Below are 22,731 nucleotides of genomic sequence, written 5' to 3' on the forward strand. Positions count from 1 at the left end.
GAACTCGGACAATTTCTAATTCCATTTACTTCAATAACGCACACAATATTTGGTTGCTTGCTATGCTGATTATGCTGATTTTATGTGTACCCACAATCTTAGGCAAACATCCATCTGTCCTCGTCCTTCCGTTTTTTCCACACGAATCCACATCCTGTCTGTAATTTGTGCAACTGATGTGAAAAAACAATTTATTGCTTTATTTTGGACCATTTTAAAGAATGGAAAGTTTGGGAATGGGAAATGTTAGTAAAAACTTTTCAGTTGAACTTGGGTCTTCTGGGTCTGGAAAAGCCATCCCTTACTTAGCCAGTGGGTCCTCGCACCAGTAGCACTTCACAGTCTAAATAACTTTTATTTAACATGCCACAAATTGGCAGCAGTGCCCAGGCATTTCAACTGGCGTATACTAGTGCCATTGCTGTCCAAAATGTTTTTGCAGGAAAAAAAAACGAATTTTGCTTTCTGAAGAGCAAAGGTGGATGAACTACCAGGGAACAGTGCAGTTTTCTAAAAGGTGGAAGTAAGCATAGATGAAATGCTACCAACACGACCATGCAATAAAAAAAAAAGGAAAACAAGTTAATAAATTTCTGCTCTTGTTCAGAGATATCAAAATGAGTGGTCACTGCTGGTAGACATTGGCAGCTTTTGTTTGGAACATATATTATTGTTCTTTGCCACTGACATTTAATGTTCATGGATGCAGTAAAGCACAGCACACAGTTCATGTTCTAGCTGTATGTTGAACACAAGAGTATGAATGGAGCTTGTTTGGCTTTGCTGAAAAGTGATAAAAATGCTGGGAGATGCTGCTGTGCATTTTTTATCTGTGCTGAGTGGAGGTTTAATTCTGCTGGCCTATACCTGGCTTACACTTCATTATTTGTGCTCAGGTTTAATTACTGAGTGAAGCAAGACATCAATGCTAAGTGACCTTATTTCATTACCCTTCTTAAAAAGAAATCTTGTCACATTGAAGAAGCATTGCCTTCTTGTAACGCCAAAAAACAGGAATGCTAGCTACATGGTAAATACGCTTTTATTATTAGTAACCTTTTACAAAACAGATAGGAGCTGTTATTTTCTGTGACCATGTGGAGATGTTAATAGTATTTAACATTATGTTGCCTTTATTATCAGATACGTCATTTGAAAGCAGTCATCCAGTGAGGTGTTTTTTTATGGGCAGCTTTATCTGCAGCTCTGCGTTTCTTGTAGACCCACTTAAAGGATCTGAAACTACAGCACTGCGTTACGAGGGTTGCAATGTAGGCTTGTTGGTAATGCATCTTCAAGGGGGATACGGTAGCGCGATTAAAAGACGGGACAAAAGAAGACATATAGGGACACACACAGCGCTAGGGACACACATAGCGGTGTGTGTGTCCCTATGTGTCTTTTGTCCCGTCTTTTAATCGCGCTACCATACTCCCCTTGAAGATACAGCACTGCAGCAGGTGTGAGGTCACTTACATGCTGATACTGAAGCAATTTGACAGCAAAGTGATGAGGATGGGTCTTTTTTGGTCTTTCTCTGATGTGACACAGGTCATTCATGCATTTGTTTGAAGGGGCTCTGCTTTGGCATTGGTTCTCATTGGTGGCAAAACAGTAAAGATATGGAAACATAGGGACCATTTCTGAAACTATGAAGCTGGGTGTGTGTCTGTATGAGGCTCCCTGTGACACCATGTCGGAATATTCATGTTACGATGTGGCACATCTTCTGGTAATCTGCATGACTTGTTAACCTCACTAGATTTGCATGTTGCAAGAATTCACTGTGTACAGCAGTTTGCCTTTCATGTAGAATCCTTGCAGTGACATCTTTATCAATTTAACTACAAGTGTCCAAGAGACAAAATTGCCTTGAGCTTCTGGTTCTGTGGGGGCATGCATTACATTTTTCTAGATCAGGCACTCTGATGGGATGGCATAAAAATGAGGCTGCTTATGCAGAACATTAGTGAATATGATGAGCAAAAAGTGAACAAGGTGAATTCACCTTGTTCACGTTTTGCTCATCGTCTTGAATTTCCATCTACCGCATTCCCCGTATGTTCCCTGGATTACTAGTGAATATGGTGATTCAAAACTGAATAGCATGTTGCTAAAAGAAAAAGTAGCTTCTTGGCATGCTTTTTTTTTTGCCTGGTCCTGTGACAATGGGGGAAGTGTAGATATAGAACGATTGAAATGTGGAATCAAAATGTTGAAAGTGCTGTCCAGGTAGCTGGGCTTTTGTCTCTATAGACACAAAAACAAGTTTTGTTTACTGGACAAAGCTGTGTTGGTTAAAATAACCATATTTTGTTTCATAGTGGGGCAGAAGAAGGAAATGGCATGCCTTTTTGGCTTGTTTTTGAGCCACAGAAAATTTTTTTACATAAGCCCCATTCGCAGTTCGCTAGGACGGTCATCTTATTATTGTGCTGGTTGATGTCATGTGTGTTGGGTGCTTGAATGTCAGCTAGTGAGGGAACAGTAGTTTGTAAGAATGTTTGGGAATACTGGCACAGATCTTCAAAATGTGATTTCTTATTGCACTTTTTTATTCTAACTACTGTCTTGTATATGCTGTAACTATTAACACCTTTCGATGCTTACTATTCTGGTACGTCACAGAATTTTTTAATAAATTAGATTTCGAGCTCATTTCAGTCTGTTATTGATTTCTGCTTCTGTCTGCATCTTCAGTCTACTTATATTCTTACCGGATTCACTGCTAGATGCTAATGGCTTTTTGTGGTTTCCTACTTGAACTATGCAGAGAAGGAGCGGCAACGAATCATCATCCGGATAGCGGACGTGAACGATGAGCCTCCCTACTTTATCAACCGGCCGATTCCGATGCAGGCTGTTGTACAGTTGAATGCCCCGGCCGGCACTCCTGTCTTCAAGTTGCAGGCCAGGGATCCGGACACGGACCACAATATTCGCTACTCTATTGTGCGCGACAGGAGTAAGTCCCTTTGCACTTCATACTTGTACTTGAATGGCGCACACTGTTAAGAAGCATTTGCAAATAATGTTTTGTCCAGCATTCCCCATTATATTTTAAAAGGCACAAGACATCTTGATTGTTGACTTCTTTGTTTTATAGGTTAAATTAAGTATTCTTACAATTCAATCACTGCACTATTTTTTAGTAAACTTTTTCTGAGCCTTCAATGTTTAAAGGTCTCATGTTGCATTTGATCTTCAAGCACTTCAAAGATCTAGTATGCATGTGTTTTAAGTATGCAGATATAGGTAATAGTAACTGCAACATTCTTTGAAATTGATGCCTTTTGTTTTATATCTTGGAACGATTTATAAGCCTTTCATTTTTGTTCTGTACAGGTGGCAACAGGTTTGACGTGGACCCGCACTCGGGTGAGGTGGTGACCCTGGGCAATGCACCGTTCATGCTGGACAAGGAGTATGTGCTATATGTTAAGGCTGAAGATCTGAATGGCCAGGTTGGAGATAGACAGCACCAGTCAACACGAGAAGAACGCCTCTCAGTGGTTGGTGGCAAGCGCCAACCTCAGTTTTATGTGCCCTTCTATGAAGCTGTGATACCAGAGAATCAAAAGAAAGACTCGGAGTGAGTTGCCCAACAACTTTCAAAACTGATTGCTGCACATGTTATTACGTTATCAAAACACTGGCAATTCTTTGCTGTACTGTATTGCTGGATCAGGTATTTTACTCGGCCTTAGCGACCTCAACAGATTTTTATGTCACGTATACACTGAGGAGGGGGGAATTTTGTAGTCCAGCTGTAAACTATTGTTAACAATGGTTTACTGTTTGAAATGATCGGCTTCACATCACTTTAAACATAATTTCATTCGACATGGAAGTACCACAAGCTTCTTCTAGTCATTGCATATTACTCGTTCTGATGCCTGATGGTGCACTTGCATGTTTATGCATGTTGTGGCATTTTGCACATGTTTAGGTTCATGCTTCAAAAATAATTTAATGGAGATGTTAGGTACATTGCTATCACTATTGTATAAAGATTAGAAGCACTTGTTGTTCGAGGAGTTGGTGGTTATTAGCACAGTTTTATAACTGTGTGAACAAACGATCAGAGAAAGCAAACAAGGACAGGCGTGGCTGTCCTTGTTTGCTCTCTCTGTGATCGTTTGTTCGTGCAGTTGTAAAACTGTTTGCTGTTGTATAAAGAGTTAAATCATTTGCTACTACTTTATTAGGTAATTAGTGCAGCACTCAAAGAAAAGCTGATGGCTCTCTTGCTGGTGTACAATATACAGCATTGAAAAACTAAGATGGGGAAAGAAATACCTGGATGAGTGAGCATTATGTTGCATCTCAGTGTTGTAGAAATGAGTGATATCACAAGTTTTGAGTATGTTGTACTGGTAGGCTTGAAACAAAGGTAGCATTTCCTTGCTTTTGTAAGCCAGATTTGTATATGACACTCAACTAAATTGTAGTTGCCACTTGCAGTAAATTTTTTTTCTTTGGTGTTGTGGTTACACTTAGACAGTTTTGTGTGTCACAGTGTTTGCCAATCTTGTATGCTCAAAGAAAAACTCCATTTGTTCTGTGGAGCATTACACCTTTGTGACCAGTAAACTGACTCGTAATGTTTGAAACTTGTAATATGTATTCTAGTAGGTATATATGCCTTAAGTTCTTGCCATATTTGTGGAGCTCATGGTAAAATTAATATTTGCTTTACTCTTGCTTGTTCATCTCAGCATCATCGAGGTGAAGGCCAAATCTTTTGCCGATCGGGAAATTCGGTACACCCTGCGAGCCCAGGGCAAGGGAGCTGGTACCTTCAACATCGGACCTACCAGCGGAGTGGTGAAGTTGGCCAAGGAGCTTGACTATGAAGACCTCAGGCAGCCAAAGTCATACTCGCTAATTGTGACCGCAACTGAAGACTCTGGAGGATTTTCAACATCAGTTGAAGTGAGCGAAAATTGAATTGTCCAGGTTTAACTTTGAGACCTCATGACACGACACACACAGTGTGGGGAAATTGAGAAGCTGGCCAGTTGATGAATGGGAGTTCTCCACATGCCTGCAGAGACATACATTTCTTATGCTTTAATAGGGACCGAAAGTTTTTTGGACATATTATGCTTGTTGGATAGAAATGAACCCCCCCCCCCCCCCCCCCCGCTTCCCTCCCCATTTTAGCTGCAGGTAGTATCAAAAACAGCCTTTTCTGACCTTCCTCCTCTATAGAGAAATTTGATTGCTGCATAAAGCCCTCAGCATAAGGCCACATAGGATTGCACACATCTTTTCAATACTAGGAAATGTGAGAGAAAGAGCAGGTTAGAACACTGAAAGCAGTGGAATTTGCCACACAGCTTTTAAAGAGAGGTTTATTTTAACAAGATACCTGGCCTTATTATTGCACTTAGTCTAGATTAATAAAGCTGAAGACTCGGCAGCATCCCTTGGGGAATAATGTAGTTCAACCCCTCAATAATGAAAACCCTCAAGATTGAAATTTTCGTGTAAACAAAGAAATCTGGTGCCCCTGGTGAACGTCCATAGAGATCAGTTCATTTGCTCCCTCTCAGCAGTGAAGATATTTTAAAAAGCAGTCTTGGATCAATGAAATTTCCTTCCCCGATGACTTCGTTATTGCGGGGATCGACACATAACTTGTAATTTTCTTCCAAATTTTTCAGAAAAAAGTGGTGGAAATGATGCATCATGTAGACATATATGCTGCAGCTCTACATGCCATATCTAGGCTGCAATTGATGGCTGACTACTTCCTGGCTGTTCCCATCAACAGTTGACTACTTGGTTGCTTTGTACTTTGTGCTTCATAGTAACACTTTTGTCAGTTCTTGTGTTCTAAGAAATGCATTTTATCGTAGCAGCAATTTATACGGTTGCCTGAGGCGAATTTGCACCATCGTTGTTGTGCTGTAGAAGCTCTTCAGAGACCATTTGGCAACAAGAACTGTTAAGCCAAGTGGATGCACAGTCACGCTCTGCTTAATCGGCTCTGCTGGATCCAGGGCAGTGTTCTGGCTTCTGCTGCTGGTATTAGCTGTGCACACACACGTTCCTGTTCAGCAGCTATGTGTACACCAGGCAACAATGGCCTGAGCAGAACGGACAGTTAATGTCAAGTTAAATGTATCCAATCTTTTGTTTGGACGCTGACAAACGCCAGCGGTTTTTATTCAGTCTTACCTCGTGCACCAACAAGGTGCGACGCCTGCAATGCTACTGGAAGCACTCCTGTTCCTGGCCACCGGCAGTGCGGCTGGCCAGTGCTCTGAGACACTTTCAGTGCAATGCTAAACTATGCTATCACTTTCAATATGTTTCGTCCTTGGGTGAAACTGCCAATTTTTAAAAATAATGTTCCAAGTGAACAGGTCTTACAGCTTTGTTGATGATATCTTGTGCTTTCTTTTGTTTTTTCTATTTCAGCTAACAATCAAAGTTACTGATGTGAATGACAATGCTCCACGATTTGAACTGCCAGATTATCAAGCCCACAATGTTGATGAAGACATCGCAGTGGGAACATCCATACTTCAAGGTGAGGGTTTGGCTAAATCATCATTTCTATGTGTAATAGTGTGGCCATCAAAAATTGCCACTGGCACTATGGTGGAGAGCACTTGCATAGAAATTGTGATGAGCAGTGCCTGAAGAAGCTCCAGGGTGAAGGTGAAATGTCTGGCGACATCTCCTTCTTTAAAAGAATTTGACAGCTTACAAAGCAATGTCCAGCTTTGCATTCACAAAAGGTTGTGTTATGTGAAGCCTATATATGCTTAATGACTCCTTAAAGCCTTGGTCTAAGTCATTTTATAAATTGGGCCGTATAAATAGTAAATGACTTCTTGTAGGCTAACATGTCCAGAAATGAAGTGACGAGTTTCTTGAATCATAGACAACTCTGTGGCAGAGGGAAAAGTAAGGTGTTTAGAAAGACTGAGCAGGGCCACATGGACCACACAAAAGCTTGTGAAAATATAATTTGCTTTTATATTTTCTGGTTATCGGAGATTGTTTTTTCTTTTTCACTCGACAAGATTTATACATGATGCTTGCTAGTGAGAAGTACTTAAAGCTAGTTTTTACTGATACATACTATATGTAATTTATTTAGTGGCCAAGACGTGCACATTTCTGACCGTTCTTTCATGTGCCTTGGTCACAGTCGAAGATTTATTTATTAAAGTTCCTGGGTGGGCAAACATGCTTGTTCTTGCAGTGTCGGCAACGGATATGGACACAGGCCGCAATGCTGAACTGACATACTCGCTCGACAAGGAAGATTTCACCATCGACAGCAGGGGTGTGGTGTACTCCAACCGGCGGCTCGATGCTGATGTGAACAACACGTATGTGTTGACTGTGCGTGCCACGGACCGGGGGGAGCCACCATTGACTGGCACTGCCACAATACGCATCTACACTGAAAACAAAAACGATGAGTCACCAAAGTTCAGCCAAGATGTCTACACACCAAATGTAGATGAAAATGCTGGGCCCAGCACTCTTGTGACCACTGTAGTGGCCAGTGACAAGGATGGCGACAACATCCTCTTTGGATTTGTCAACAGTGGCACTACGTCTGGCATGTTCCAGATTGAAGAGAGGACAGGTAACATAAACTGCTTAGTTTAAGCGATACAGTTGTTTGCAAAGCTCCAAGCATGCAAATTTACTATTTGCTTCTCTTAATAGGACTGTATCTGCTCATAGGTGCTAGGAGCCAGATTATTATTACCAAATACATACTGTGGATGTTGAACTATTTAGTTATCGGGGCACACTTTTCCTGAAACAAGTTTTTGCACTGCTTCCTGCTGTGTGCTTGTGCTTATTCATTAATCAGTCAGTGTAGTGAAATTCAGTTTTATTTATTTGTACTTACTGCAGCCCTATTAGGCTATTGGAGGAGTGGGTATGAAAAGCAGAATGACAAATAACAAAGGCAATATGAACAATACAGGCGCAATGAAAATAACTACCTATTCAATGGTCACTAAAAATAAGTTTAAAGGCAGGGAGCAAGTATTACCAGGCATTGAATTCCGATATTCAATAACACACGGAAAGAAACTATATTTAAAAGTGCCTGTACGGACAAAAGAAGGCGCTATGTTTAGGTGACGGTGACTTCTAGTATTGGATGGTTTAGCAGGAGTTATAATTATCCGATGAAATCCAGCAAGAGAAGTTAATGCAATGCAGAAACTTTAGTGATTCCGTGCGTCGGCTATCTGAGAGTGGTTGCAAGCTTAGGGATGGAAGCGCTGCGGAAGGTGAAAGCTCTCTATCGAACCTGCAGCATATGAAGCGGATCGCTTTCTTTTGGATGGCCTTGATTTGATTAGTGTCACATTGCTTGTGTGGATTTCAGACAGAAGTGCTTGTGCAGATTCCAGACAGGCAAAGTATATTCTAGTAAAGGCCGGATTAGAGATTTATACATCAGTAGTTTGCTATACCTTCGGACCGGGGTCAGTGAAGCAGTGAAGCAAACTACTTGCGGTCATTCGTTGTGGAAAGAGCATGAACACATTATTTTAAGGCCTCCCAGTCTGATAAACATGCTCCACGAGAAATGGATGGCCCTCAATCTTTTTTTACTCAGTGGCTCTGGGCATATGATCGGTAAATTCCAGCTTTTCATGTTGCCAGGAGTCTGTCCAAGATGTGAGAGTTTTCAGATCAGCTTCAGAGGCATATTTTATATTTCGGATTGTCAATATATCAAACTAGTTCGCGGTCCCCTTAGAGTTTGATACATTGGGGTTCGACTGTATTGTTTCATTGCTCTCTTGCGCAAGGCTTTGAAAACATTTTAATTCACATTCTTGAGGTCACGCTTAATGGTATAAATGAAATCTTCATGGGCCTTTTTTTTTTCACATTTTGGCATCATTAGCAAGTAGATTTGTGGTCATAGTGAGCCATTTTGTTTTCGTGCGTCCCAAAAACGGCAAGATTTGCGTGAGAGCATACTGTGATGTAGGTTTCCTTTATTTGCAGGTGTTATTCGACTCATCAATGGTCCCATACACCTGGACAAAGACAAATATGAGCTGAATGTGACAGCACGGGATGATGGTGCCTGCTGTCGTAATGGGGCGTTGACCCCTCATACAAGCACAGCCCTTGTGGTTGTGTTCATTACGGATGTGAATGACAACAAGCCTGTTTTTGAGGAGTGCCAGACGTACACACCAAAGGTAGAAGAGGGTGCACAGAGTGGAACATCAGTCATCAAGGTAAGTCTGTAAAAATGCATAAGGCACTGCCTCTTTGGTGGAGTCATTTAAATGACTGAACATTGTCTATTTTTTTGATGTGATGTATTATTATACACTCATAGTTTTGCCTGTGCATTTATTACATGACAGTTTAAAATGAGCTCTGCAAAACAGCTCTCTAATGTAGGCTTTCCTTTTTTTCTGTTAACTTCTCGTTCTATCATTGGAAAGGTTTTAATTTTGTCCTTGGGCATCTGTAAGGCCTGCTATAAATTGCAATCTACTGATGACCATTAAGAAATATAAAAATCTGATTGACCTATGACCATTTGCTTTATCGTGACGGATTTTATACTCCTCTACTCTACGATGAAGCCTTTTGCTGTAACCACTTGTAGATTGTATTGTTATAAGTGGCCTGTAATACCAGGCCAGCCATTTGCATTTGTGTGGAGGCATTTTAATTTTTCCCTTGCTGCCAATGCACATGTGGTTTAGCTCTTCGCTTCTCAAGGTAGCTAACCGCTGTTAACCTTGATCTTTAGTGGCACAATAGGGGATATGTGAAATTCTGCAAATGGCACTTCCTCACTCGCATTGTTGGGTTTAAGTTGGAGGTTGCCCTGGAGGCATAAATAAGACGGGAGAGCATGAGTTGGTGCCATTATCTTTGCCACCATCTCACGTGTGGAAGACTGCCATAACTGTGAATAAGATTCTGCACAGCAGTCTTCATGAACATAGATTCAAGATGAAAATGTGGTGTATGTCTTTTTTTTTGTTGTAATAATGTGTGCCTGGCCTCAGTATATTTCATCCCCAAAAGATATCGTGTGCACGGCATTGCTGTTAAGGGCAGTGTTTTTCTTTTTGACATTGTTTACATGTTGCTGCAATCTTAGCCTAAATTTCCACTTTTGCGAACATATGCCTGCTTGCACTCTGCACATGGCACCATGTGGATGACACCAGGAAAGTCTTCCTTGTTGGTTTTATCTGACATTTACCAGCGCATTGGAAGGAACATGTGCTACATGCACGTTGTGCATGTTGTACAAGTGTACACATTGTACAAGTGGGCAAGTGATTCGCTCGGAACGTAAGGGATGGTAGTGTGTTTATGCAGTGGGTGAGAGGCGGGAACAGACTCTGACGCACTCTGAACCGCAGTGACGGCAGCCTCTTCAAACCTACACAACTTTCTGCTCTTTCACATCATTCTCATTGGGAACAACGCTCTTGTGTGAGAGCCGAAACATATTTTAATATTTTTTTCCCCCTTGGTTGGTGTTCCATTTTTTTTTTCGTGCTGTGGCCTTGTAGCAACCATATGAGGGAAGTGGAAAAGCACAGCTGTGTCCATTCTTGCGGCAAGAGCTGCTCGGAAGGCAATGCAAGCCACTGGTTCAGCCAGTGGCTGAATGAGCTGAAGACAACAAATGAGGACAAGACCAATACATTCAAAAAGCTTTTTCACTCATGTCTGGCGTCAAGCACAAGCAGGAGGCATCAGAGCGAAGTTAACAATGGCATGAAAGGCACTGGATGGCAAGATTGTTCTCAAAAGGAAAAGTCAGTCTGTACTGCTGCATGGATGCATGGCATGGCCAGATCACTGGAAGGGAGCCAGATCCTGCAGACTGCTGCAGCGGTGTATGTCAGAGCCTTGGGGCTCTCTGAGCTAGGGACATTTGAAAATGTCCAGCTGAATATAATAAGTGGCCCATTGCGACCTGTCGAATAGCCAAGACCTGTCAGGAACACTCCAGAGTCATCATTTAGTCGAGTATGGTATAAGCTGTGGCTTTTTTGTTCATATTGAAGAAATTTTGGAAGACCTTTAGAAAAATGCCGTTTTCATTCTGTAGTAGAGCAATTTGATGTGACAGCCATGTTATTTCATTCTATGTCATGCTTCAAATGTTTCCTATTTTGTTTCGGTGTGACCAAATGCTTGAATATTTGTGCACTGACATATCTTACTAATTTTTAATTCTAGCTTTTTAATTAAGATGTGATTTGTTTGCAGCAATATTCAGTGCTTATGATGTGATTCAGAGTGCTAATGATATCTGTGTACATATTATATAATTATACTAATACCCTATTACAATATTTATGAAGGTCCTATTTTTAGTATAAGAATGGCATTTTCTGACTGGAGCACTATGCTTTGCTAAGCAGTGGTTTTGATTTGTGGTCTCATAATCGCTGCTTGGCTTCTTAGGTGAAAGCAAGAGATCTTGACAAGGGTCACAATGGTCAAGTACGCTACTCCATTGTCCAGCAGCCTAATCAGAAAGGCACAAAGTTCAGTGTTGATGAGCTCACTGGAGAAATCAGGACAAACAAGGTAAGAGGGCTCATTCATGTTTGTGTGTACCCTCTCCTATTCTGTTTTTCTGTACACAAACCCTTGCTATATTCTGCATATTGTGATGGAAGAGAGGCTGGCCTTGCGAGTTGTAACTTTGATTTGCCGTATCCATAGCCATGGAAACGCATGGCATGTCTGGTGTTGTGGCCTCCCGATAACAGTGGAACAAGCCTATTACTAATGCAAGATGTCTGTCATTTTTGTGATGATTATAGACTGGTATATTTCACATTTTGGTATAAGGGCAGCACATGAATTCTATACTGAACTGTGCAGTAGCCAGGAGAACCGCGTCACCACATTTGGATGTTCCAAAGAAGGAGATAATGTTCCATGCGCAGTTGAATCTTGATATAACGAATCACGCGGGACTGCCGAAAATCGTTCGCTATTCTGAAAGGTCGTTGCAGTGAAAGCCCCAAAATGAACCATTCTGCCCATCAACCCATCGGTTCACACGTTGTCACTGTTTGAGCTATCCGCGAAAACGTCGCTGTTGGCTCTCGGCCTGGGCTGTTGCTATTTTCCATAGATTCCGCTGCCACACACCACCAAAGCACCAACGCTTATGTGCAGAGCTGACGCTGAGAAAACTGACTAAAATGAAGCTCCCTGTCGCCTCCAAAGAACAATGTTTCTTGTTTGTTTTTCACATTCATTGCCATGGACACCTCAACTGTCTCACTTGAGGTGGACGTCGGAACGATTCCAAAGCGCAGGCGCGCATAAACGACACTGCCTGGAAAGTGCAAAGTGTGACTGTGTGTCATCCCCACGAGTATGGAGGTTACATTTCTCCGCGCGCATGGCTAGTACGGCCGCAGAAAGAAAGAAATGTGTGCAGAAAGAAGGGCGAAAGAAGAGACACGCCTCCATTGCTAGGTGACATTTGCCTGGGCGGAGCATGCGCTTGCAGAATCCATGCGTTGTCGCCTCTGCAATGGGTAACAAAATTATCACGCTAATTTTTTTATTGAGCGCCATCTCAGGTTTTCCAAACCTGTGCACCGCCGCATCCGCTTTTTGCACCTTGTTGTCTGCTAGCCGACTGTTTCGGATGCTGTGAAGGATACATGGAAATCTAAGAAACCCCGAATTCTGGAATATTAGATTGCAGTACTGATGCATTGTCAGCATGACATGGAAACTGAATAACGATCTTAATTCTGAAAAGTTCCGTATTCTGAAGTGCATAGTACTGAAATATTTTTACATTGAAACCATAAGAAGTCGGCAGGGTATTTCTGAAAAATTTGTTTATCTGAAAAGTCTGTTAATGTGGTGTTCGTAGTAATGAGGTTTCACTGTAGTACTAGGGATGAAATTCAAAAGGCTTTGCTATATCTCAAGAAAAAGCAGCAAAAGATGGAATAGGCAGTTGATATAAAATATAGTGTGGATAGTGTACTCAAAACGCTTGCGACTATATGCAGTTGCCTCATGACTTCAATTGTACCATAAATTGGAAGTATGCCAACATACCTATGCCAACATACCTATGCCATACGGAAGCAGATGTTTAAGGATATAAAAACTTCAGTCCCATTACCTTGCTCTTGGTGTTGTACATATCATTGACTAACCTAGGAAATTTTGAATAGAATGAGGGCAACAGTTGACTTCAATCAACCCAGAGAACAGGGTGGCTTTAGGAAGGGATATTTGACAATCTGTCATATCCATGTCATCGATGAGGTAGCTGAGAGGCCTACTACAACAAGTCTTTGTACAGTAGAGTATGAAAACACGACCAGTTCAGTAGAGGTACCAGCATTCCTCGAGGCTTGCAAATATTTCAAACGAATTAATTGATTGGTTTTCAACTGCACTTCCACTATACAAAATATTTAAAATATATTTAGATATTACTTTAATTGCTTTGTGGTGTCTCTGCTTGAGAGCAAGGTAGTGGTGAAATGAGCCTTGTCTACTACATGGCAGCATTTAAGGCACTGTTGATGCTGGTTGCTGTTTAGTACAGTTCTCTAAGTCTATAGTATTATTTGCTGCTGGCCTTGAACTCACATTGTCACTGGGAACAGTGTTGGGTGCGCTGGTGCGTGGGTGCATTCATTTAATTTGCTTGCTGGGCAAGGATCTGTGCTTGATGTATGAGTCGTATGCCATGGTGAAATTGTTCAAAATTATGGCCATTATGATTGAATAGTTAAATTACTGTATGTATAGCATGTATAGCTAGCTTAAAGCCAGAGTTGCCTATTAGATGCTGACTTATCATGCATTAACTTCACATTGAGGAGGAGCTGTGGCTATGCATGTTACCTCAAACTTTATACTAGTAATGCTTTTTTCGCAGTCTTTGGAAGTGTGAGTGAGGAGTGCTTAATTTATGTAGTGCTACTTGCCAAGGTAACATAGTTTCATCCTAACCACTTTCATCATCATCATCACCACCACCACCACCACCATCATCATCATCATCCTTTATGTCCATTGCAGGACGAAGACCTTTCCTTGCGATCTCCACTTACCCTTATCCTGTGCCAACAGATTCCAACTATGACACTTATAGTACTCTAATGCTTTCTTTAATGCAGGTTTTTGACCGGGAAGGTGATGATGGCCGCTTTGTTAGTGTCACAGTAAAGGCAACGGATCGTGGTAGCCCACCTTTGGAAGGAGTGTGTTCATTCAAAGTGGAAATAACGGATATCAACGACAACCCGCCTCTATTTGACAGACAAGAGTATAGAGAGAATGTGAAGCAGGATACGCAGGTGGGTTTCCTTGAAAATTCATGTCTACGTGGTGTGTTCTTTCTCTGTGATTACTAGTATAGTGATGAGATGTGTACTGGAGGTTACTGATGCTAGATATAAAATATTTCATGGTTTTTCTGTCCTTGCTTCTCATATTTGTTTTCTTGCTCATCTACATGACCTTTCTTGTCTAAAGTGATGGTAGTGGTTATTATGCTCTGTATTTCTCTAAGATAATCCTTTTTTATTTTAAAATTTTGTAGGTTGGGATTCATATCCTGCGAGTTTCTGCTTCTGACGAAGATGCAGATAACAACGGTGCCATTGTCTACAATCTGACAGCACCTTATGACCCTGATCACCTGGCTTATTTTTCCATCAACCCCGATTCTGGCTGGATAAGCCTGCAAAAGGCCCTTGATGTTAGTATTTCATGAAATTTTGTTTGCCTTTTCTGAGTAGAGCCTTAATTGCAGTAAATATATTAATTGTGAAAATTGGCTGAAAGTATCAGCAATTTAACCTGCTCTTTTAGTGTATGAAACTTGCTTTCAGTTTGCATGTTAGCAATTTGAGTCTGCTAGATTTTGTACTTGGACTGTTCACTATCTACTGCACCATAAGAGGAATGAAATTTAGGAGTGAGGTGTGTTCAAGCTTGATTGGGTCGGGCCAACTTTTTTTCATATGATGAATGTTGTGTAGCTAAGAAATGCCTTCTGCATGTGTGATATCTGAACGTGCTGTCTGCATTTCATTTCTAAATGCCTTGTGTTTTTCTACTTCTATACTGTCTAGTTGTTCATCTCTGAGATGGGTAGAAATGAGTTGCATTACATGGTTATAAAGTATCTACAGCATGTATATGAAGCTGTCAAGGAAAAGAAATGAGGAAAGTAGAACATGGGGCAGTTGGGCCAAACACACAATATTCACATTTACTGTACATTTCAAGCTGAAAGCGTAGGCCATACGACACTCACTCGTTCAGCTACCTCAAGGCTGGAGGGATGCTAGTCATGCCCTGTGCCCTCCTTGTTTCCTGTAGCTTTCTCGGCTCTTTCTGGGCATTGAACCCATGACATAATCTAAAAACTGCCATACTCTTCTGAGTTTTTGCTTTGCAGCATCTCGTGCCTGTTTTCTGCTCTATCACTTATTCAGTCCATCTTTTTTTTTTTTAGTGTGAATAGTGCTTATGTTGCACCACAAGCTTAAAATTTGCTCAGCATGAAATTGTGAAGCCATTATTTACATACTTTAAGAATTTTCTCTTACTTTTGGTTGAAATTCAAGGAAAAGTATCCTTTGTTAGTTGTCTGGCCAATTGTGTAAGAAAATTCGATAGCATATTGGGAATGTTGCATATAAATTTGTGTCATGTTTGTGTGCTACTAAGGCATTAAAATATTCTAACCTTTGAAGTCTGGTATTTTAGTTCTATTCTTAGTATAAGAAGTTTTTATTAAAGTTGTAGCATGGTAGAAAGAATACATTTTTTATGCATGAAGTTCAACCAGTTAGCTGAAAAAAAAAAAAACTGGTTGCTTTCAAGGAACATTGGACCAACCTTTTAAATCTGTCTGTGGCTTTAAAACCAATTTTCTAGTGTTAAACTTCCGAAATTGTCACTTGCACTTTCCTTGTACCTGATGTCAGTTTTATATTTACAGCGGGATCAGTATCAGCTGAGAGCCATTGCACTGGACAAAGGAGTTCCTCAACACCAAGCAACTGTGGAAGTGATAATTGATGTTGTTGACAGGGCTAACAATCCTCCCATATGGGACCAGCCTGTGTATGGTCCAATATTTATCAAGGAAAACCTTGAAGTCGGCAGCCGCGTCATTTCCATCAAAGCCAGGTGAGTAGAATAGGGTGGTGAACAGGGTAGAGATTCGTGGATTTATGATCACTATAGGGCACGTTTGGCTTGATAATATAGTGCCTTTGTTGAAGATTGTCTAGTAAGAAGTGTCTTCTCACAACCACGTTAGGCTTGCTTTTAAAATTTGTCATACCGGTACAAGCCAGAGTGCCCTGAACTTAGTATTTCTTCTTTTTGAGAAAAATAATTGGAGTAAAATTCTTCTCTAATGGAAGCTTGAACTGTGGTTATCGGTATGTCAGAGACTACCATCCGTAAGGGCACCTTTAGAATTACAGGATCCTTGCGTTGGAGCTACTCCGTATTAATGCTTTGTTTCAGCAGAATGTCTGTGGATAATCCTGCCATTTTGTTGCATAATATGTTCTACGTAATAGGCTGCCCTCGCCCCGCAGGGGCGTCTGCGCAAGCAGGCGTTTGGTGCGTTGCGACACCACGTACCCGAGCACACGAGGGTTGGACCCTCCCGCGTGTAGCCGTGCGCGGCTTAGCCGTGTCTGGGGAAAAGGGGATCCTGGGGGTTGAGCCGATGCTGGGTGTTTGGACCTTTAAGGCCCCCCGGCGGAGGCAACACACCTCTTCGGCCTCGGCTTCACATAGACGGCACCTTCACACTGACCCACCTGGAGGAAATCGGCAGTCGCCTTTTCCTGTCCTCTTCTCCAATCTTCGTCTTTCTCTCCCACTTTTCCATCTTTTCTGTCTTCTCTTCACTTCTTATTACTTCCGTATTTCCTGGCGGCAAGGGTTAACCGTGTGTTATATATCCTGCCTTGGGTATATATATATTAGGTTATAGCGGCGATGTATGGCTGGCGTCTGCAGGTATTCTTCCAACCTTGTAGCGTCCCCTTGTTGGGCTCGGTGGTGGGTGGCCACCATCGCCGCCGAACTTTCCTGCTCTATATGGCAAATAACTTTCCTCCGCTACCTGATCGCTCCCTGAAGAGGGGGCGCACCGATGAAACATTCACTTTCTTCATGCAGCCAAAACAATCCTTTCCAAAGTACCACGTTGTACATAGTCAGCACGATAAGAAAACAGTCAGAATGATCTCACCATTTGTCGTTGCGAAATCTCTCACTGAAGCAATTGGCCCAGGCTATAAAGTAACTAAGATGGGAAGTGGTGATCTTCTTCTCGAACTTCGCGACAAAGCGCAATATGACAAACTCTCGAAACTTGTTGCATTTGGAGAAATTCCAGTCTCAGTGGGCCCACACAGATCCATGAACACAGTGCGCGGGGTCGTCTCAGAAGATGACCTTCTCGAACTGAGTGAAAGCGAACTACTAGAAGGATGGCAAGAACAGAACGTTGTCAAAGTGCAAAGGATTAAAATAAGACGAGATGACAAAGAAATACCAACTAGGCATATAATCATAACATTTGGAACCAGCATTCTCCCTGAATCAATAGAAACCGGCTACTGCAAGCTTCGTGTTAGACCGTACATCCCAAATCCGCGTCGATGCTTTAAGTGTCAGCGTTTTGGACATGGGTCGCAAACCTGCAGAGGACGTGCTACTTGTGCTAAGTGTAGTTCTTCTGAACACGCTTCTGACATCTGTACTTCACCAAATCACTGTGCCAACTGTGAAGGAGATCACCCCGCCTACTCGCGATCGTGCCCCTCGTGGAAAAAGGAGAAACAAATCATAGAACTGAAAGTAAAACTCAACCTATCATTTCCAGAGGCACGTAAGCGTTTCTCACTCCAAAATCAGTCCAGTCCTTCCTACACCGATGTGGCGCGCTGGGGGGCAGCGCTACATCTTCAGGCGGCCGCGCAAGTCACACGGAATGTGACGGCGGTTACGCCATCAGCCCCCCTGGCGGGAGCAGCCACGGCTCTTCCGCCCCCTACCACGAACGACCAGCAGACCTCCGAGCCTGCTGGTCCCAGGGCCACTGCTCATGCAGACAGGCCCGAAAAACCCCCGCGCGTGCCCGCTGAGCGGGCGTCATCCAGCGCCTCTGACGAGGCGATGGATATAACAAAAACTTCTCCGGCATCTCAGACGCCGAAGGAACGGCGTTGCTCCCTGAAGCGCGCCAAGAAAAAAGAAATACCCCGCATCAAGGGGCCTGAAAAGGTCCCTTGAGCCAGTCTAAGTGATATCTCTTGACACACAGCACATAAACACAAACAATATGGATACACAAATATTACACTGGAACGTGAGAGGTTTGATCCACAACCTCGACGATGTCAAAGAACTCTTACACAAATACAATCCAAAGGTGCTGTGTGTTCAGGAGACACACCTTAAATCTACGCAAACAAACTTTCTTAGGCAATATGCTATTTTCAGGAAGGACCGAGATGATGCTGTTGCATCGTCCGGCGGCGTAGCAATAATAGTAGACAGAGGCGTTGCTTGTCGGCAGCTGCAACTCCGAACTCCCCTTGAGGCAGTTGCTATCCAAGCAGTACTATTCAATAAACTAGTTACTATCACGTCCGTATACATCCCCCCAAATTATCAACTCTCTAGCACAACATTTCAAAGCTTTATTGATGAGCTGCGTCACCCTTACATAGTCGTCGGTGATCTAAATGCGCATAGCACACTGTGGGGTGACTCACGCTGTGATGCGAGAGGACGGCTTATAGAAAACATCCTATTCACTTCGAGTTCCTGCTTGCTTAATAAGAAAAAGCCAACGTTTTACAGCTCTACACATAAAACATTTTCTTCGATAGACCTAAGCATAGCGTCTAGTACAATTGTGCCATATCTCCAGTGGGATGTCATTAATAACCCTTATGGCAGTGATCACTACCCCATCGTCCTAAACCTTAAAAAACAAAGTGAGTATCCTGCACATGTTCCTCGATGGAAAGTTGATTCAGCGGACTGGACGAAGTTTCGCGAACTAACGCAGCTGCCCTGGAATGATATCTGTGAACTTAGCCTAGACGACGCAGTAGCATACATAACAGCGTTCATTATTGATGCTGCATCAGTATGTATCCCCCAAACAAAAGGGTCGCCCTCAAGACGACGTATTCCATGGTGGAATGAGGAGTGTAGAGAAGCCAGGAAAAAGCAAAACAAGGCTTGGAATCTCCTCCGTAACTCACCAACCGCAGAGAACCTCATTAATTTCAAGGCGATCAAGTCGCAAGGGAGAAGAACGCGCCGCCGCGCTAAACGCGAAAGTTGGAAAAACTACATAAGCAGCATCAATTCATATACAGACGAACGAAAAGCCTGGAACAGGGTTAACAAAATAAAAGGCCGCGAAACTCATCCCTTACCTTTATTAAATACACAAGGAGACACCCTGGAGGATCAGGCAGATTGTCTAGGAGCACATTTCGAGCACATTTCCAGTACATCACATTACACAGATACATTCCTAAAATACCAGCGACTAGCAGAGCAGATGAATTTGGATCGGAAAAGCACATCCAACGAAGCATACAACCGTCCATTTGGAATGGCTGAGTTCCAGGCCTCACTGAACTGTTGCAACAAGTCCGCTCCAGGAAGTGACAGGATAATGTATGAGATGATCAGACACTTACACCCCGAAACACAAAAAACACTACTGTCACTCTTTAATTCCATGTTCTCTGCAGGCTACATTCCTTCTGTTTGGAAAGAAGCAATCGTAATCCCTATTCTCAAAGAGGGCAAGGACCCTTCCTCACCCAACAATTATAGGCCCATAGCTCTGACAAGCTGTATATGCAAATTATTTGAGAAAATGATTAACCGTCGCCTCATCCATTTTCTTGAAAGCAGCAAGATACTCGATCCCTTACAGTGCGGTTTTAGAGATGGTAGATCCACAACAGATCACCTTGTCCGCATCGAGACAAATATCCGCGATGCCTTTGTCCACAAGCAGTTTTTCCTGTCTGTATTTTTAGATATGGAGAAGGCATACGACACAACCTGGCGCTTTGGAATCCTCCGCGATCTGTCTGAAATGGGAGTTCAAGGCAACTTGCTATACACCATTCAGAGTTACCTCTCCAATCGCACGTTCCGTGTAAGACTTGGTAACGTTCTGTCCCGTCCATTTACGCAGGAGGCTGGTGTTCCACAAGGAGGTGTGCTCAGCTGCACTCTTTTTATAGTCAAAATGAACTCGATCCAGACTGCCATACCACGTAGTATGTTTTATTCTGTATATGTAGATGACATCCAGATAGGTTTTAAATCATGTAATCTAAGTATCTGTGAGCGACATGTACAGCTTTGCATAAATAAATTGTCTAAGTGGGCGGACGAAAATGGTTTTAGGCTAAATCCGAGAAAAAGTACGTGCGTCCTGTTCTCTAATAAAAGAGGTATACTGGCGGAACCAGTAATCAATCTCAATGGAGAACGGTTATCTGTGAGCTGTGAACACAAATTCTTAGGGATCCTTCTAGACAGTAAGCTAACCTTTGTGCCACACCTGAAGTATCTTAAGGCAAAGTGCCTCAAGACTATGAATCTTCTGAAGCTGTTGTCACGCACAGCTTGGGGAAGCGACAGGAGATGCCTAATAAAGTTGTACAAAAGCCTAATATTAACACGCCTTGACTATGGGGCCATAGTCTATAATTCTGCTGGACCTAGTACTCTAAGAATGCTAGATCCTGTCCACCACTTAGGCATCCGCCTTGCAACAGGCGCCTTTAGAACTAGTCCTGTGCAAAGCCTTTACGTCGAATCTAATGAATGGTCGCTGTACTACCAAAGGACATATTTGTGTCTTTCGTATGCCTTGAAGGTAAAATCAGCTGTGGATCATCCATGTCATTCAATTATTCACGACTCCTCCACGGCCAGGCTATTTCGTAACCGCCCAGGTGTCCGGCCTCCTCTGTCCCTCCGGTTGGAAGCACTCTCAGAGAAAACAGGAGTCTCTCTTTTAGAGAATGTCTTAATGGCCCCCTCTCTGCTTCCACCGCCTTGGGAGTGGCAAACTATCCAATGTGACATCTCCTTCTTAGAAATATCAAAACAAGCACCTGAGGCTCACATACAATCACATTTTCTTGAACTTAAAGAGAAGTATTCCTGTGACGAATATTACACAGATGCTTCGAAGTCTCCTGCTGGTGTTGCTTACGCAGCTCTCGGACCCTCATTTTCAACATCAGGGCCACTAAACCCACACACCAGTATCTTTACGGCAGAAGCATACGGTATACTTTCGGCTGTTAAACACATAAGGCGCAGAAATGTCGCTAAGGCTGTTGTCTTTACAGACTCACTAAGTGTCGTGAGAGCCCTGATTAGCCTACGAAAACATAAGGATCCCGTTTTGAATGCGCTGTATAGTTTGTTGTGCTCCGCATATATCTGCAACCAAGCGATTATTATATGCTGGGTACCTGGCCATAAAGGTATAAAAGGCAACGTAGCTGCTGACGAAAACGCTACGTCAGTGAGTTTTAGCGACACAGATGGAAATATCCCCATTCCTGCCACAGACCTAAAGCCCTTTTTACGCCGTAAATTGAGGAAACATTGGCAATCAGAGTGGGATACACAAACATTGAATAAGTTACATATTATAAAACCAAGATTGCGGAGTTGGATAAGTGAGAAAACAGCACGGTACAAAGAAGTACTTCTTTGCCGATTAAGAATAGGACACACTTACAGTACTCACTCCTACCTATTGACTGGCGGGGATCCTCCTACTTGTAGTAGGTGCGGCGATGGCCTCACAGTCATCCATGCTCTTATCCAGTGCCCTGCAATAGAAACGGAGAGGAAAAAGTATTTCCCTTCTGCATATCGCGAAAATATACCTCTCCATCCTGCATTTTTTCTTAGTGACGAACCATTTTTCAAACTGCAAACAGTCTTAGATTTTTTAGAAGAAACCGACATCCTGAAAATCATTTGGCCAGGCAATTTTTAGCACGTGACTAACAGCCCTGCATTCAAGGGCTCTCTTAAAACTCTGGTGTCAGTGTTGTTTTATTGCACAGTGTTTTTACGATAGCCCATTGCCATAACCCACATCGCTGCCTAGTCACCTTCATTATTTTAGCAACTATATATTCTACTCCACGTACAGCTACAGATTTTAGGCCCTTTTACAGCCATGTGACATCTACCATAAGGAATTCATTGTGCACGCCATCCATAATACATCAACATTACCACTTGTCATGGCGCTCTTTGGCCAAACCTGGCCCTTGCGCCACAAAACACCACACATCATCATAGGCTGCCCTCGGAAGTCTTGAAAGCAATATTGTTGGCGATTCCTTTCAGATCTGGAATCCCGGAGAATCCTGATGTGTTCTACACACTGATGAAAGGAAGTACCGAGCAAACCAACAAGAAGGACACTTTCTACTTGAACCAGAAGGTGGAGAACGGCCACACAGTAGCAGAGCTGGTGGTCAATTATCCTCTGGATTATGAACGTATCCAGCAGTACAATCTTACCGTTCGAGTTGAGGTTGGTGCATTTCTTTCTCATCTACTTTCATGGGTATTTAACCGTAATTTTTTAATGCAGTGGCTCCATTTTCTGTTACACTGAAATTT

General features: G+C 42.5%; 1 protein-coding gene across 8 annotated transcripts in view; it reads left to right on the forward strand.

Moving 5' to 3' along the window:
- The window catches only part of CadN (neural cadherin), a 326,124-nt gene that overhangs the window by 46,550 nt on the left and 256,843 nt on the right, over positions 1-22,731 (forward strand). For all 8 annotated transcript variants that reach the window (XR_007602747.2, XM_050195541.2, XM_050195543.3 and 5 more), the window contains exons 3-13: positions 2,774-2,965; positions 3,346-3,592; positions 4,719-4,935; positions 6,430-6,541; positions 7,223-7,615; positions 9,010-9,248; positions 11,458-11,583; positions 14,166-14,345; positions 14,591-14,749; positions 16,001-16,191; positions 22,453-22,642. Coding sequence is in view for 7 of the 8 variants with exons in the window: in XM_050195541.2 (XP_050051498.1) it covers positions 2,774-2,965; positions 3,346-3,592; positions 4,719-4,935; positions 6,430-6,541; positions 7,223-7,615; positions 9,010-9,248; positions 11,458-11,583; positions 14,166-14,345; positions 14,591-14,749; positions 16,001-16,191; positions 22,453-22,642 (2,246 nt within the window). In the remaining variant the exon portion in view is untranslated. The remainder of the gene's footprint in view (positions 1-2,773; positions 2,966-3,345; positions 3,593-4,718; positions 4,936-6,429; positions 6,542-7,222; positions 7,616-9,009; positions 9,249-11,457; positions 11,584-14,165; positions 14,346-14,590; positions 14,750-16,000; positions 16,192-22,452; positions 22,643-22,731) is intronic.

Source organism: Dermacentor andersoni, chromosome 1, assembly GCF_023375885.2.
Source record: "Dermacentor andersoni chromosome 1, qqDerAnde1_hic_scaffold, whole genome shotgun sequence".
NCBI lineage: Eukaryota > Metazoa > Arthropoda > Arachnida > Ixodida > Ixodidae > Dermacentor > Dermacentor andersoni.